Source organism: Parasteatoda tepidariorum, chromosome 4, assembly GCF_982258835.1.
Source record: "Parasteatoda tepidariorum strain Cologne lab strain chromosome 4, Ptep-v5.0, whole genome shotgun sequence".
In the NCBI taxonomy this organism is placed as follows: domain Eukaryota; kingdom Metazoa; phylum Arthropoda; class Arachnida; order Araneae; family Theridiidae; genus Parasteatoda; species Parasteatoda tepidariorum.
In genome coordinates this window covers 87,974,007-87,991,491 of record NC_141758.1, presented here as the reverse complement: position 1 = coordinate 87,991,491, position 17,485 = coordinate 87,974,007, and the positions used below count along the sequence as shown (strand labels likewise).

The 17,485-nt window shown below is 28.7% G+C and overlaps 1 protein-coding gene across 1 annotated transcript in view; it reads left to right on the top strand.

The window, feature by feature from the left end:
- Positions 1-17,485, top strand: part of LOC107454107 (uncharacterized) — a 70,644-nt gene that overhangs the window by 28,734 nt on the left and 24,425 nt on the right. Inside the window, exon 2 of the mRNA XM_087161567.1 lies at positions 6,008-6,457. Within this exon, the coding sequence (XP_087017693.1) occupies positions 6,248-6,457 (210 nt within the window). The 5' untranslated portion in view covers positions 6,008-6,247. The remainder of the gene's footprint in view (positions 1-6,007; positions 6,458-17,485) is intronic.

Genomic DNA, 17,485 nt, shown 5'->3' with positions numbered 1-17,485 from the left:
TTGGCGGATGGCTGGACGCCAAATCTACTAACACACACAGGTCACTAAGGTGTCAGAGAACTTTTCTCTTTAATCAACATACGTTGCGTGTCTGATTTTGGAGGAATTACATTTCTCCAAAAGTTGGCAACGTCTTTAGTTCATCACGAAATCAATCAACGTTTAAAGATCTTGATTAATGTACATTTTAAAGAATGTCAGACTTACCTGAATCTTCAAAATCTCATTTTAAATTAATTCGAATATGCTTTTAATTTAAATTTAAAACTGTGCTTAAATTCAATTAACATTATACCTGAAACAAGTTCCTGGCCTTCAAAAGTTTTGATTTCACTTTTTCGGTGAACTGACCCATTCATTTATTATTTAGAGATAATAATTATCATACAATAATATAACAATAATCATATTATTTAGGGATAATTATGAATCTGTAGAAGATTCTTACGTTACAATTAAGATTATTTGTCCAAAAAGCGGCAATGACACAAGACGCCATCAGCAAACATCTGAATGTTAACTGAGGTCAAATTTTTCTATCTAGGACACGTAGAATTGAATAAAAAAATAGTCATTTTTAGCTTAAGTACAATATTTCAAAGCTGAAAGATCATTTTGATTCATTAGTTAGGAATTTTTACAAATTCGACTACAAAATATTATCGTTTGGCAAGCAGAAAAGTCTTAAGTAAATATGTAATAAGGCTGGAGAGAAGGTCCTAACTTACAAAATGTAGTTTTTAAAATCAAACTACCATATTGAATTGTGAGTTTTCAGTGTACAAACATTAAAAAGGGCGAGGAATAGTTTCAGACTTTAAGAGGGAGATTAATCAAATACGAAAAAATGTGCAATACAGAAAAACTGCAATCTACAGATATGTTAACTTCTTTGCATGTTTGTAACGCCTTGGGTTGGTTTTGCAGAAAAAAAAATATTCTTGAGTTTGGGTTTCCCCCCGACTATTTCCATCTATTAGGATCTTCTACAAAATTCCATCTATTTAAACCCAAATATATTTAACGAACAAGTGGATATCGTATTAGTTGAGTAAACAAAATTCAAGTTTATGTTTTCTCCATTAACATTGACTCAGATCCTGGAAAATTTTAACAATGAAGAATGTTCGGCGAGATTCTCGAATATGCTGCAGATCATATCATTTTCGCGCTATTCTTCCCGTGATCGCAGATTCTTACGAGAGAGGCTTCAGCTGTTGCAGTAGACTGAAGGCAATTTGCAGAAACTCTTTGAAAGTTGAGACACTTGATGATTTGTTCAGAATTTCTATATATTGCACCCCCTACGCACACGCACACTATTTAATGTTAGGTTTGATGTTGACTTGCAGTATTTTAGTGTCAAAAGGCAACGGTTCACTAATAAGAAGTGTTAAAAGTACCGGGACATTTCTGATGTCTAAAGTTTCTAATATTTTTTGTAGTTTATTGAGTTTTAATGATATATGGATTAGATTAGAACAATTGAAACTTTTTTAAACTAACTAGAAGGCACCGCATCCTGTTCGCTTCGCTCTCCAACCCCCGTGGTTGCTCTTCATTTATCATTGAAGATCAAGGAGGAGGAACAGTTTAAGCCCGTTTTTTACAAAAAATTACTTTTGTATTGTCATTTGTTGCATTTTGAGGACTTAATTTTGGCAAATCAACTATATGGAAAATCGGTACCCTCACCTTCCCGAGAGTTATTACTGCATGAAGATAGGCCATGCTGTGGAAAAATGGTTCCTGTTTGTGTGCAAATTCGTTTTTTTCTCAGAATCAGCTTTAATGGAAATAAACTGCTCTCCTCCCTTGATCTTCTCAAAAGTATTTTTTCTTAAAATTCTGTTTAAAAAATTATCATTTTGTTAAGAAAATGTATAATATTTATAATTTTATGTAAGCGCGTTTTATTAAGTTGTTAATCGTAACGAAATGAAAGGATACCTGGTTTTGAAAAATAATCAAATGTACGTGCAAAATAAATAAACTTAATACAGAATATGTGACAGAATAAGCAGTAATAAATAAGAAGTAATTTTACTTATTGACAATATAAAACGAAAACTTTATTCATTCAGTTTCCTAAGAAAAATTTAAAACAAAATAAAACCGGAAGTCTTGCAATCCTCCTATGACGTCATAGCCGCTCAGATTAGTGTAAATCAATGCATTCGTATCATCAAGAGGAAGTTATAAGCGCCTCTGCCATCTGCTGTTAATGGAGAGAACCTCAGTCAGGAGTAAGGTAAATATCATATAACAAACAATTCGCGTTGGAAACAGTTATATCTCTTCAGTCTTTATAGTTTTAAAAATTTTGATACAAATATTAAGATTTATAACTGACGAACATCTAACCTTTCTTATTTTTTATTAATTCCTTTTTGTTACTTTTGTTACCAAGTGAGTAAAGGACTAGCTTTAAAATAAAATTTGCGAGAGAGAGAATTTTTCTACGGCATTAAGTAAATAATTATTCCTCTAAGGAAGAGAAATGCGAAAGAGCAGTTGAAATTGCAATAACTTTCTAACAAATCGGAATTTTGGAAGAAAAAAAAAACTTCTCGCTAATGCTATAATTCAAAATAGTCCTACGTAATTTCAAGTTTCTAAGCATTAGAGATTTTCAGTAAAGCACAAAATGTAACTGTAAAATAGAAATAATTGAGAACAAACTCACAAAAAATCACTTAATATAGCAATAACTCTGAAAAACCTCTGTGTTAAGTTCATTAACATGTATGGCCTTATCAGCATGCCAAATTTTAACTCACAAGGGAAACTAGGGAAGTGTGACTCGCCAATTTTGAAATAAACTAGTGGGATGTATGCCTTATGAGGAATAATTTTAGGGGGCAACATTCGTTTTGGCCCATAATACATAAAAATTGATAAAAAAATAAACAGATAAAAAATAATTCAATATATAGAAAAATAGATATTTTATAACTTCAATGCAGACTATTAGTTATTGTAATTATCTCATACTCCAATTAATTTTGTGGTACTTTCAAGTACTATATAATGCATATTTATTGTCAAAATTGATTTCGAAAATTTTATATATCTGTAGTTTTTCAGAAGAACATATTAGGTTAATTTAAAAAAAAATTGACATCAAATTTTTTTAACTTTTTTTCTTCAAAAAATTTTCCAAATTAATTGGAGTATGTAATTGCAAACCAATTAACTAATAATTATTAATTAATTAATTTTCTAATTAATTGATTAATTAGCAAATTAATTAATTAACCAATTAATTACAAATTAATTGGAGAATGAAACAGTTACAATAACTAATAGTCTGCATTGAAGTAATAAAATACCGATTTTTCTATCTATAGAATTATTTTTATCTCTTATAGGACCTTCTATGGGCCGAAACGAATGTTGCCCCCTAAAATTATTCTTCATAAGGCAGACACCCCACTAGTTTATTTCAAAATTTGTGAGTCACACTTCCCTAGTTTCCCTAGTCAGTAGTTGCATTCCTGTGGCCTTTAGAGCAGCCTCCCGTATAGTTTTTTTTCCAATAAGTTTAACAGTTAGTAATTCTCGAACTAATAGTCGGATGTTAATTTTTTTATTCCATCTTAATCCCTGTACTATTTTCTACACACCCTAGTAATTTCAAGTTACTAAATCTTGTAGTTTTCGCAGCCGTTGAGCAAAGTGCAACGCTAAGGTGAACACTTAAAGCAGCGGCGTCCACGTGTCACTATTTTTAAATATCGAGCGATATCAGTGATTTTTTAGCAATAAATAATGGTTTCAAATTTTCATTTTCCACGTTCTTTTATAGTTTTGTTTACATCTGTTAACATTTTGAAATATGTTTTCATTTCTCAGTAAAGTTTTATTTTACCCAGTACTTTAGAACTGAAATTTCATTTTAGGTTTTAATACAAAAGAACTATCGATGCTTGATATCTAAAGAAAAAACAAGCCTTTACAAATTTTCGTTAAATGATCATGACAATATAAGTCCACGTTTAATCTTGATTTATTGAATAAATTTCAGAATCTAAAAGAAGTCGAAGTATCAGATCCCGCGTTGGCTATATATAGAATTATAATATGCGAATTTTCTGCTATCTTTACTACGTGCTTGAATTGAACAATATAATTTTTCATTTTCGCTTGAAATATGGTTCATTTTAATGGTTGGTTAAGATTCCAACAAATTGTTCGCTGCGATTTGTGATGCACGATTAATTCAGTTCCGTTTAACGCACTAGAATTGCATCCAACTTTTGTATTATTAAATTCTACTTTTATACTTAATTTATATTGTGAAATGTTAGCAAGCCACATAATTTCTTTAAAATTTAGTTTATATTTTCTAAATTTAGTTTACATTTAAATTTTAAAAAGTCATGTGTGAGAAGCTTTGATCTAGTTAGTTTCATTGTAAATATTTTGTGTCTTTATTTTTGTTTAATCGCTTGTCTTTTTGTCAGACATTGGGTCAGTTCCCTGACACGGATCTTTTGGAGCCCACTCCAAACCGTTCTAACGATGCCGTTCGTAAACAAACTAAAAAGTTTAATCAATTTTCATCTACGGTCCTTCCTTCTCTTTCTGATATAAATACACGATTTTGTGTAGAATTCAAATGTTTTGAAAACAGATTATTTTTTTTTAATACAAAGCATTTTCCAAAGTTCCATCATAGCATTTTCCATCCAAATAAAAATTCCTACAAAATGCACATTCGGAAATTGAAGATTTGATTGACGCATGTTGGAGTAGAAGCATCAAAATCATGTATAGTGTATTTAAATTTATGCAAATACCTTCTTCTCTATTAAATAAATTGTTTTTCTTAAAGCCATTAATATAGTTCTTCTATTTTCCGAATCAACAATTACGTCAACCACCAGGCTGATTATAGTTTACACGTGAATTTATGCATGTATATCGTTTATGCCAACGAAATTATTTTTCTTAAAATCATTGATGTAGTTCTTTTATTTTCCGAATCCACTATAACGTCAAGCACCATGCGGAAAATATTTGACACATAATTTATGGATATATATCGTCAATGTAAAATAATTTTTTTTTTCAAAATTATTGATATAGTAGTTCAATTTACCGAATCAACAACTACATCGAGAACCATGCTGATAATATTTTACATATGAATTTATGCATATATATATATCGCTAAGCCAAATAAATTGTTTCTGTCAATCATTGACATAGTTGTACGATTTTTCGAATTAACAATTACTTCGCTCATCACACTAATAAAAAAAAATTCATATGAATTTATGCATATGTATCGTCTTCTATGTCAAATAAATTATTTTTATTAAAATCATTGATAAAGTTCTTCTCTATTTTTCGAAACAAAAATTACGTCAAGCACCACTCAGATATGTATTTATGCATATGTATTATCTCTCAAGCAAGTTATTTTTTTTAAAACCATAGACTTAGTTCTTCTATTTTCCGAATCAACAATTACGTCAAGCACCATGCTGATTAAAACCTACATATGAACTTAAGCATATGTATCGTCTTCTATCTAAAATAAATTATTTTTCTTATAATCATTAATACTTAGCATTTTTTGGCGTATGTATCGTTTTCTCTATCAAATAAATTATTTCTCTTAAAATAATCAACATAGTTCTATCATTTTCTAAATAAACAATTACTTTACGCACCATGCTGACTATAACTTATGTATTAATGTATGCATATTTAACGTCTTCTATGTCAAATAAATTATTTTTCTTAAAACCCTTGACTTAGTTCTTCTATTTTCGAATCAACAATTACGTCAACACCATGCTGATTGAAACCTGCATATGTATCGTCCTCTATGTCAAATAAATTATTTGTCTTAAAATCGCCGATATGGTTCTACCATTTTCCGAATTAGCAATTACTTTACGCCCCGTGCTGATTATAACTTATGTATATGTATAGCTTTCTATATCAAATAAATTATTTTTGTTAAAATCATTGATAAAGTTCTTCCATTTTTCAGAATCAACAATTTCTTGAAGCATCATGCTGAAGCTTCATCCCTTAACTAAACGAACTCACCTGTGCTGATCAACCTGTCCATACCTCGATGGATCGGCAAGGTCCGTTTAACCGGAGAAGAAGTAGAGATAAGCCACACGAAATCGTGAACCATTCCACCTGTCCCTTACTGCTGCACGCTGGCCCAAGAGGTGGCCATGTGAAGCAGGCACTTGCCCTTCAGGAACACTTCACTTAAGAGATGAATAGAACTGGACTTAAATTCACTCTACAGGATAAACAAATAAAACAGCAGCAGCAGAAACAAAAGAAAAGACTCTCATTCCGAGATCCGGAGGTCGAAGGTCCTCAACAGCAATCTCAAATTTACGGTGGTTGTAGGCCTAAAGCTCTCATTCCCTCCTCCAAACCAAAGACGGGAAGCCAAAACGTGGATAACTTTACTTTAGAAGTAAGTCTTTAAATGCATATCTACTGTTAGATAATTTGGAGCGCTTTGAGCCGTGATCTAAATCAAATTCGTTGTAGACTTAATATGTACTAAATTGAATCATATAATTTGACCACTTAAACTCGATTACAAGATATAATAGTTCAACTTGAATGGAAACTAGAGAACGATCATAAGAAGTAATAATAAGGACTGATAATATGATGAATTTAAAGATTTGGATTATATGGGATTTTGATATTATTATACGAAAGATTTTGAGGATATTATTTAACACATTGTTCATGCTTTTTTTCAGTATTTGGATTTATTTTCTGTCAAAATAAGTAAAAAAATTTATGATTAGTATTTTAATAATTGTTAATTATGAAATATTACTTGAGACACTGATGTCTTTTTCTGCGTTAAAGGTGAAATCTTCCAAACATGGCTCACTTCCAAACACTTATTCTTCAAATTCGCACTCATTTGCAGTTTTTTAGATCGAAAAGAAACAGTTATTCATCATTGAAATTTCTTTAGTTCACAAAATCAATTCATCTTTAATTCGTAAAATCAATTTGTCAAATAAAATCAATTTTATTTGACAATTTGAATAGCAATGAAAAAAAATTTTTTTAAATTACTTTCTTGGATCTTACATTTCACTACAAATATAACATCGATAATCTAACAGATTTTTTAGTAACTTAGACTGTTTTTATAATTAAAAAATACCAAAATATATTTTTGCTTTCTATTAGAGCGCCAAAAAATTTAAGCGAGGAGTCACATTAGCAAATGATCATAAAAAGGTTTGTTTTAAAAAATTTGACTTTAATTCACTACCGCTAAAAGATATATTTCGCATAAACATCAAATGTTGAAAGGTATGTGTCCATGCATTCTTATTAGATAGGAAATTCATATGATTGAATACTTAATTAACAAAGCAAATCAAGGTTTCTTTCGTTATCATCAGAATTAATGAAATTAATTAATAAATGAAATTAATTAATAAATGAAATTAATTTATTAAGAATTAATGAAACCTATAAAAATAATTTTTACATGTAAAATATTTCAGTGTCTCGTATTTAACGTTCTTTACCTGAAATATTTATTCCTTCTAAATATCATTCTCTGTTATTATGCTTTTGAATTTGACTAGTAGCTCCAAAAAAATTATAAAAATTAAATTAACTCCCATATTTATCGTTTTTTGACTGAATTATTTATCCTGTCTTAGTATCATTCTCTGTTATTATCTTTTTGAATTTGATTACTATTCCTAATGAATGGTTAAGAACTAAAATTGGTGCTCCTTCATTATAAAAAAACCCTTATAAAATGACATTTAATAATAAACATATTTAAGCTTGTGCATGAATTATTAACCATTTTAAAATTATTGAAATAGAAAAAATGTTGTATTTACTTTTATTATAAGCATTATGTAAAATTTTGCCCCATCAACATATGCAATAAAATAATGAGCATAAAATTGGAAAAGAACTGTTTGGAAATAACTTTGCGTACTAGTATTTTTGCTTTGCCAAGATTTTTTTTTAATTATTATTATTATTTCTTGGCTAACCCTCTCTATATTTAAAAACGTTTTTGTTAAAATTTATTTGGTCAAGACATCTTAAGTATATTTGTGACCAAATTTTTTTATAAAAAAAAATTGAAGTTGTTTTTAAAAAAAAACTGTAGCATAAGGGACATTTTTAATTACGAATAATTGCAAAATATTTTAATATATTCATAAATTTTCAATGTTTTAATTGACACTATACACATATTATGCTGTAAATGTATAGTTGAAATGCGAAAAATCTGACGACCTTGCATTAGAAATAAAAAAAAAAGCTTTGTTTTTAAGGTTAACTCATTTACATCCTGTCACAGAAAGTGGTCTATGTTTGAAAAACACCTTGTGCATGAAATAAGTGGTAGTACACATTTTTTAATGCATAGTAAATTTTTCTTTATGTAGCCTATCATAGGCCTTAAGTAGCCTACCGGTTTAGCTTTAAACAAAACCTAACCGTGCCTTGACTTATTTAATATAAATATTTATATGATAATATTCATATACATTATAATCGACAAAACCATCTTCTTTCTGAAAAAATTTCATAACTACTGCAGGTATAACAGAAAATGAGAAAATAAAAAAATGAAAGCCAAATATTATTAAAATTATACAAAATATAGTTTTGCTGAAAAACAAAATTGATGCTATACATCCAAAAGAGCGGATTGTAGTTTTTGTAAATATACAATTCAAATGTTAGTCAAACACAGCCACCGAAAAGAGGCCAAATTTGTTTCTTTCCCATTCGTATAACAATGCCTCAATTACATAAAAAATAAAATAAAATAAATAAATAAAAAGAAAACGAAAATTTATACAATTGGATGTCTGCTAGAACATCATCATAGGTAAATCGTGGCATTTGCCGATACAGAAGCCAATCAAGTTCAACACACACACGTACCAACGCTTACAGGTATCCAATTAAATCTGATTTAATTAAGTCACATGGTTAGGCATAATCACTTCACTTCTTTTCGAATTGCAATGCATAAAACATAAGTTGAGCCAAAGAACTTTGAGCATTGCACAGAAATAATCCAATGAATGAAATTCAAGTCCCAGAGCAGATAATTAATTAATACAGTTTTCGTCTTTTTCTCGTTGGCAACGTCTTAAAAGACGCCATTTGAAGAAATTTTGAAAGCCTAAATGTTTGTAGACTTTTAATTCTCTTCTTTGCAATAAAATACAGATGACTAAAATATTCGTACTTGAAAATAACATAATACATTTCTTCAATAGATACCTAGCTATTATTGTGATGCCAAAGTTATTGAAATGTGATGCATAATTAATTTGATAAATAACGGGTAAAAGTTTATAACAAAAAGGGCACCTTTTTAAGGTGCCCTTTTTATTTTAGCATTATTTATGTTCTTGAAAGAAAAGGAAAAAATTCATTGCAAGAATTTTTAAAAAAATTATTTTATAAAATAACTAGGCAGTTCTGCCACCTGCTAGTTCACCGCATTTATTTTAATAAAATACTTTAATATAGTTAACCGACATTTGTTTAATACTATTATGTCTATCATATGTATTATCTATATTATATAAAATGCATCATGTGTATTATGTAAAATCGAATAAAACTAGTGTAATACGATATGATTAAATTTGAAAAGTCGAACTTAATGGCTCAGGATATATATATATATACATATATAAAAAAATTTACATAAAGGTAAAATAAATCGAAAAATTATGAAGTAATTGATTATTTTTCGGTACTTTTCGGTGCAAGAAAGTGAAATATTTTTGTTTTCATTATTATTTTACTTTATTTTTGCGTGTTTAAAAAATAGATAAAATTTTAAAAAAATATTTAAAAAAAAGTTGACGGAAGATTGCATATTTTGGGCAACTTTTCGCTTGCGCTCAGCTAACAAAAAAGTACCTATTTTTTTTTAAGCTTCGTCTAAATTAAAATTGTGATTAAAAAAATTAAACTGTAACATAGTAATTAATTCTGTGAAACACTTGGAGTTGATACTTCGGAAGTAATGTTTTTTCTTGCAAATATTAATAACATGCATAATTTCGAAATTTTTGAATAAGTAGAATTAGTACTATCCCGTCAACCATTTTCGCTAAATTTGAAAATAAATTTTGAAATTGTTCAAATTTAAATAACTCATTTTTTTGCTATAAGTTATATTTGTATTTTGTGAATTTCTTACTATTAATTACTATTATAAAATAGATTTAAAAGATACCAAAATGACTCTGGTGCGATGTTGGCGAAAATGGTCGACGGGATAATACGCAAATACCGTAAAAAATTGTGCATGCTTGCCGAAAAATGTGGGGAGATGAGCGTTGCATGCTGAAATAGTTATAAAAATTAAACGTCTAAATATTAACATGAATGATGACTATTATTAAATAACATTGACATGTACTTTTTATAAATAAATGATTGAAAGTGTTAATATCGGTGAAAATGACACATTTTGTATGGTTCAAAATATTTTTCTCTACCAGTTACTTACCTTAAATGTACCAAAATGTCCAACTTACCCTCTGAGCCTAACTTTAAAAATGTCACAGTACTTATAAAGTACTTTTGCAAACATTAAAATTCAATCAAAATATTTATGATGAAATACTGATCTCAAAAATTGTGTGGAAAAATAAAAGCTCCTTAAATTTAATATTAAAGATTGCTATTACTTAAAAACATTTTTATTAAATAATATATCCTTATGATTTTCATACATTGTGGTAGAAATTTTACTCGTTGTAAATTGTTACGTATCCAGAAAAAAAACATTTTAAAACTATTAAATTATGTGTCTTGTAAAAAAAATTTTTTTTTTCAACATATATAAATCTCAAATATTTAGTGTAGGTTTTATGTCTTTAATTTATGTGCTCGTAAAAAAACGAAACCGTAGTTTACGTCGCCGTAGTTTATTTTTTACTCTCTAAACTCCGTCTTCGTTATCTTTTACGCGTTGTAAAATAATAAATTTTTACCCTAAAAGTAAATAAATTACCCTTGATATAAATGTAGGTGAAATTTCTTTGTTATATATGTAAATAATTGAACAAAAAATTATTAATTTTCAAATTACTCTTACATGTATTATTTGCAGTATCATGATGCAAATTTTTCACTCAATAATAAAGTAAATTAAATGAATTGATAAGTTATTTTAGAGTAAAGGGTGGGAAAAAAGTTTATTTCAGCAAAAAAAATTCATTAAAAAATATTTTTTATCTTTCGATCTTATGAAGTAATTAATGTCAGTGAACTTTCTGCCTACGTTTCCTAATGACACAACCGCTTGTCTGATTGGATAACTTTAGCTATGCGTTGACGAAACATAGAATTGATGCGTAATTAAGATTGTGATTACCGAATAAACTAATAAAATTAATGCATAAATATATATACACGAATGACAGAATTGTGACTTCTTTAAAAATAGTGCAATTTTTTTTGTTATATGATTCGATTAGTTTAAAAAAAACCCACTTAAAACTAAAAAAAACTTAATGAATAACCTTTAACTTTAACCAAAGAAACAAATGAGCATGAAAAATTCATATTCAACTTATTCAAAGATAGAAGAGAAAAAAAACTATTGGCATCACTGCCTATTGACGAATAGGTTTTCGTTGTTTACATGTTTCGCCAAGGTAAATAATATTAAAATGGCTCCACTGTTATAGTACTATATAAATATATATTGATGTGAGTTTTCTCTTTCACCAAATTAAAAAAAAAGAGTTTGTAAAATCCAAATTAAACTTTTCAAAGAAAGAAAATAAAACTATCGGCATCACTCTCTTTTGGCGAAATAGGTTTTCGTTCTTTACTTGTTTCGCCAAGGAATAAATATTAAAATGTCTGCAACTAAATTGATAATTGTACTTGTGGGAGCTTATGTGACGGCGACGAATTAAAAGAAAAGGAAAACATTTTCATCAATGTTGGAAGCTATTGAAAATTTTATACCTCCTCAGTAAATTAATAATTCGAGATTAGGATCTAGATTACACTTTTTGAAAGAAGTAGTACTTAATAGATAATTATCCATTGCGGAAGTGCTTTAAAAAACTCATTAGCACAGTATATGAGGTACACATTACCATAGCACTTAATACCACAATTAAACACCACTCTCGTTGTTAATAGTTTGGCAATATTTTCAAGGCGCCCCGAAAAGAATAAGCACCCAAAAAATCATTTGTTTGAGTTTTCCTTGCTCACTATTTTTACCAAAGCAAATATAAAGATGGCACTAGTGTTATTCTTTAATATTATAGCTAAAAAAATTATTCTTAAATTCAACGATAAAACATTAAAGCAAATAATAGTAAAATGGGGCAAATATGTTTTTAAAGACTGGGTATTTATTAACCAGATTGATACTTTGTATTTTATGAAACACTCCTCCAGTTTTCATAATATTTATGTTGGTTTTAACTGCAAATGTGTCAAAATAGTGACAAATTATAGATTTGCAATTTTGGGTCATTTTTAAACATAATTTTGAACCAATTTTCCGCAAAATAGAGGCCGGGTTGAATTATAACATCATGCTAATCAATTTTTCTTAAACTTGACTCAAATTGCATAAGAACATTTTCAAATTTAACATTCTATTAAAGTTAGAACAAATTTGCACAATATTATGATTCACTGGTTCCATATTATGGTTCAAAATTAAGTCAATTTTTCTGAGAATGTGCTAGCCATACAATACTAGATATACAGTTCTAAGTATTAGATAAAGTGATCAAATAAAAATATTTTTTTACTTTTCGATTAGCCGGGCGCAATCGAAAATCTCCAAAAAATGTATACCTTCACTAACTTTTTTTTATATCTGTTGTTTTATTTATTTTTTTAAACGCATAAAATTAAATAAAAAAAATAAATTAAAAAAAACTAAATTAAATAAAAAAAATTAAATATAATTAAAAATTTTTAAAAAATAGTTGAACTACATACGCAGGGTGTTTCGCCATTGATATATATTTTAAAAATCTTTGTCAATTCAGTGGTTAACATTTAAGCAGTTAGCAATTAAGGTTATAAAATTATGGTTTGCATTGACTTTAATATGCATATTAACTAAAGTATGTTACTGGCAATTTTATTATATAAATATAAGTAACGTATTATTTATTAATTAAGCAGATATAAATTGTGTAAATTATTCTCGCACTCCGAATATGAAGTCTAAATTTCTATGGGAATAGTTTTTACTTCAAGTTGCATAAAACTACTAATTATAATTATTTTGTTAAACTGCTAACTGAATATCTGTTTAGTATTTATCGGTTAACCGGGAGCAATCGAAATGTCGCCAAGAAATATAGACCTCCACAAACGGTTTTTTAAAATTTTCTATTTTATTTATTTTTTTAAACATATTAAATAAAATAAAATTTAATTAAATAAAAATAATTGAACTTTCTTGCGCCGGGGTAACCGAAAAGTACAGTTTATTGCGTATAATCTAAGAGAGATTTGAGAAAGAATGTCGTAACTAATATAATCTATTTGGCGAATTAAAGTTCACGATGTTTCCATAAATGTTATTTTTTTGGCATTCTTTTTGTATAGCACAGACAGGTTCTTTAATTTATAGTTACATCAAAGTTTGTACTTTCTTTCTCGTTTGGATTGGGTTTTTCTTGAAAACTCAATTTTTCTTAATTTACTATTTTTTTTAGCACTTTCCGTTTTTGAAAGCTGTAAATCATTAGGCTGTGAATTGTTTTGAAGACCTATCATTATTAACGCCAATGAGGCTTAGTTATTTGTTGAAAGGTTGATAGACGCATAGAGGTATCCCTTTCTTTACCTTAATAAAAAGAAATGGCAGCAGTACCTAGATGAGAGCAAACCTTTTTAAGTATTTTTAACTAATAACCGATAAAAATATTAGAAAATTGTCATGCATTTGGTACTTAAGCTAATAAATTGAAATACTTTTAAAGTACAGTATGCTACTTAATAGTTAAACAAAGTACAGTGAGATAAGTTAAGATCTTAACATTCTAAGACTCGAGCAAAAGCTTATTTCAAATTTACATTCAGATATTTATTTTAATTTTTTAGTGGCTGTTAAAATGGTAAGTCCAAATTAATCGAATATTTTTGCATTTTACTTTTACTCTTCGCCAGCTTTCTTGGATTGCTTTTTTCGACGTCTTCCTTTTTTTCCTTTTTTTTCCCTTGGACTTCTTTGATTTTTTTCCTTTCGATTTCTTGGAACGACGTTTTTTCTGTTCGGAGATCTTATTGTTCACACCAAGATTCTTCAATGATCCAACTCTTTTCGAGGCTTGAGACAACTGCGATGGATTTTGCACTACCCAAGTAGCACAGGGATATTGTAAGAGCTTTAGTCTACATCGATCGACATTGTCAATATTGGCGAAAATAGACATTGTGTGTACGATATTGTACGATTCCCGTCGATTTCACATTAAAAGTCTGTTTGTAAAACTTTTCATTTCAAACTTTATTGTGTTCTTAAATCAAAATTAGTCATTTAAAAGACAAAAAATGACGTCAAATTGTTATAATTCCAAAAAATAATTTTAAAGTATAAATTTAGAGATATCCGAAATGCTGAGAGATATCGATCGACGTTCCCCAACGTTTTTACAATATCGAACAATATTGATTTGCGATATTGAATATACGTTATAAAAGGGGTCCATTTTTATATAGTACAATGTTTCGCTACGATATTGTACAACGTTCAATGCTCAAAGTTTTTACGATATCGTTTCTGTGGATTGTACTACTTGGGTAGCCTGAGAATTCCGATTCTGATTACGAAAAATTTTCCATCTTAAAAATTTTTAAGACTTGATAAGTCTGCGATAGTAATGATTGATTATTTATTAGAGTAAAAATTTAGAATGGAACGACAGCAAAACTTGAAAGGATTTAATTTGATATGAGTTCTACGATTATCTCGTGATATTAGATATGTGTGGTTTCATGGCGCGTTAAATTTAGACTGTTGCCCACATAATTTTGCAAAATATTTCTAAGAATAAAATTACTTCTTTTAATGAAGGCTTAACTAGATCTTTAACTTAAGTATTATTCAAAACTAGTGGGCTGCGCCCCCTGCTCGCTGACGCTCGCCAACCCCCGAAAATTGCTACGCAATCTTATAAAGTTTACTTCGCAAACCAAGCTCGCTTCGCTCGCTACTAACTTAGATACATTGCAAATTCACAAAATTCTAAGAATTCAAAACAATCATTCAAATCCATATAACGACCTTTTTTTTTTAAATTTACATCTTTTAAGTAAATACTAAGTCAGTAAAATAAATTTGAATTCAAATAAATGACATGTAATTCGTTAAACCTATTAGTAATGTGCTATAGTATAAAATCTTAAGATAAAATTTCTAAAACTGATATCTCTTTAAAAAGGTTAAAATTTTGGCTATAATTAAGTCTATTAAAAGTTGAAATAAGTGAATTACAATGGAAAAACCTGTATAAACAAAACATTGAATTTCGGAAGAAATCACCTTTGGTGAGAATGCTCTCTCTTGTCAAAAAATACAAAATAAACTGACCTCAAATAAAACTCAAAGGACTTCGAATCAAATAATTTAGGAAACTACTATCACGTTTAATACAAAAGGAAGATTTATTAACTAAACAATAAAATTACAGCATCGCAGTTCCAAAAAAGAAATATCACACTCACTCAAAAAAAAAAAAAATAACAATTTACATTCTAAATAGTCACCATAGCAACCACAAAACTCTTCTCGTTACCATCTATAAACTGATATATAATAAATAAATTATTTAACAAAAAATACGATGCGCATAAGCACATAATATTTTACACTCTGGTTATTTCAGTTTCCGTTTTTAAAGCGCTATATGTTGAGCCACCTCACCATGTGACATTCTTAGCCGCAATGATTGGTCGATTTTCTAGCGTTGCCATTCGGGGAGTTGTAATGAGGCTCTTTTTTATCGCCGTGTAAGAGAAATATATATATAGATTCAGCCTTGTTTATGATTAAATTTCGCGTCTGCTGAACTTAGAAGCATGGAGATGTCCAAAGCAGAGACTGAACTATATCACTGAGTGGAGAAATTAATCAGTAGTTGTTTGCATTGCTCCATTCTTATTGGATGATTCATATTCACATAATAGAAAGGTGTACTTATTGGTTGCTATCTGTAATTCATTGTAGAGCCCCTGAATTCGAGCATAGTATAGAAGCCTATACTGATTGATCAGTAATATATTTTCAATGGATAAGTAAGTGACGTCAGCTTAAGCATCTCTATATAATAGCTTAATAAGCTCATTTGTAAGCTTGACACTATGTGTTACATCTGTTGAATTATTCCTTTATTCATATAATGTCAACCTGTATTCATAGTAAATTTCATCAGAAAATCTGCCATGTAGTTCTGGAGATAATCAACCAAATCTGAAAAATCTCCTAATTTTGAAAAGCAGTGCTTATACAGATTTATTATGTGCGGCAGTGTTAAACATAGTGAAAAGAGATGTAAGGTACATGTACAGTGTGTATAATTAAAAAAAACTGAACACCCTGATTAACTTCGGATCTAATGCTCGGATTTTCACATACACTGGTGTGCAAAAATAAAAGAACAAAGTGGTTTTTCGAATACAAAACAAATGAAATAAAATAAAAATATGACCACCGAAGCCGACGTCTTCAGGGGGTACCGGCCCCGGTAGCCATTAAAAACAAAACCATTTCTATTTGAGGGAGAAGCAAAAGCTTAAAATATCTCCCTCAGTACCCCGATGGTTTTGTATAGAGGTCCAGGAAAAACAAGATACATTCAAAAGAATAAACAAATTACGAAAAGAAAATCAATAAAAATCATCAGAAAATTAAAAACTCACAGTCACAGGTCAAGAATCAACTTCAAAAGCGGAGGAAAAGAAAACACTACAAACTGAAAAACAACGCCCCCTATAATAATGCGCAGTAAAAGTTTAAAATGATATGAAAAGGTCAGGAGAAGGAGATACGTAGAAAAATTAATAGAATGCTTAACTGGGGTTGCTCAGTTAAGACTGGAATTGCGCCCTGTTAAAAGAAAAAATAAATAAAAACTTAAAAACCATCAATCATTTTTTTAATTAAAAAATTAACATTACAAAAATTAAAAGGAAAATCATTTTTACTCAAATTATTTAAAAAATTATCCACAGCTTCCCTAAAACTTTCAACATTATTACAAATTTTCTTAATCCTAACTAATTGCGAAAAAACAAGATTTTTGAATATTTTACTACACAAATTAGTTTTAAAGTTGCAGAAAAAAATAACATTAAAATTAAAGGCTTTTCTTTTATCAAACACACCAATTTTAATAAAATTGTTAGCAATATCAATTTTAAAATCTAAATATTCAATATTAAAGCAATTTTCATTAGTTTTTTTCAGGAC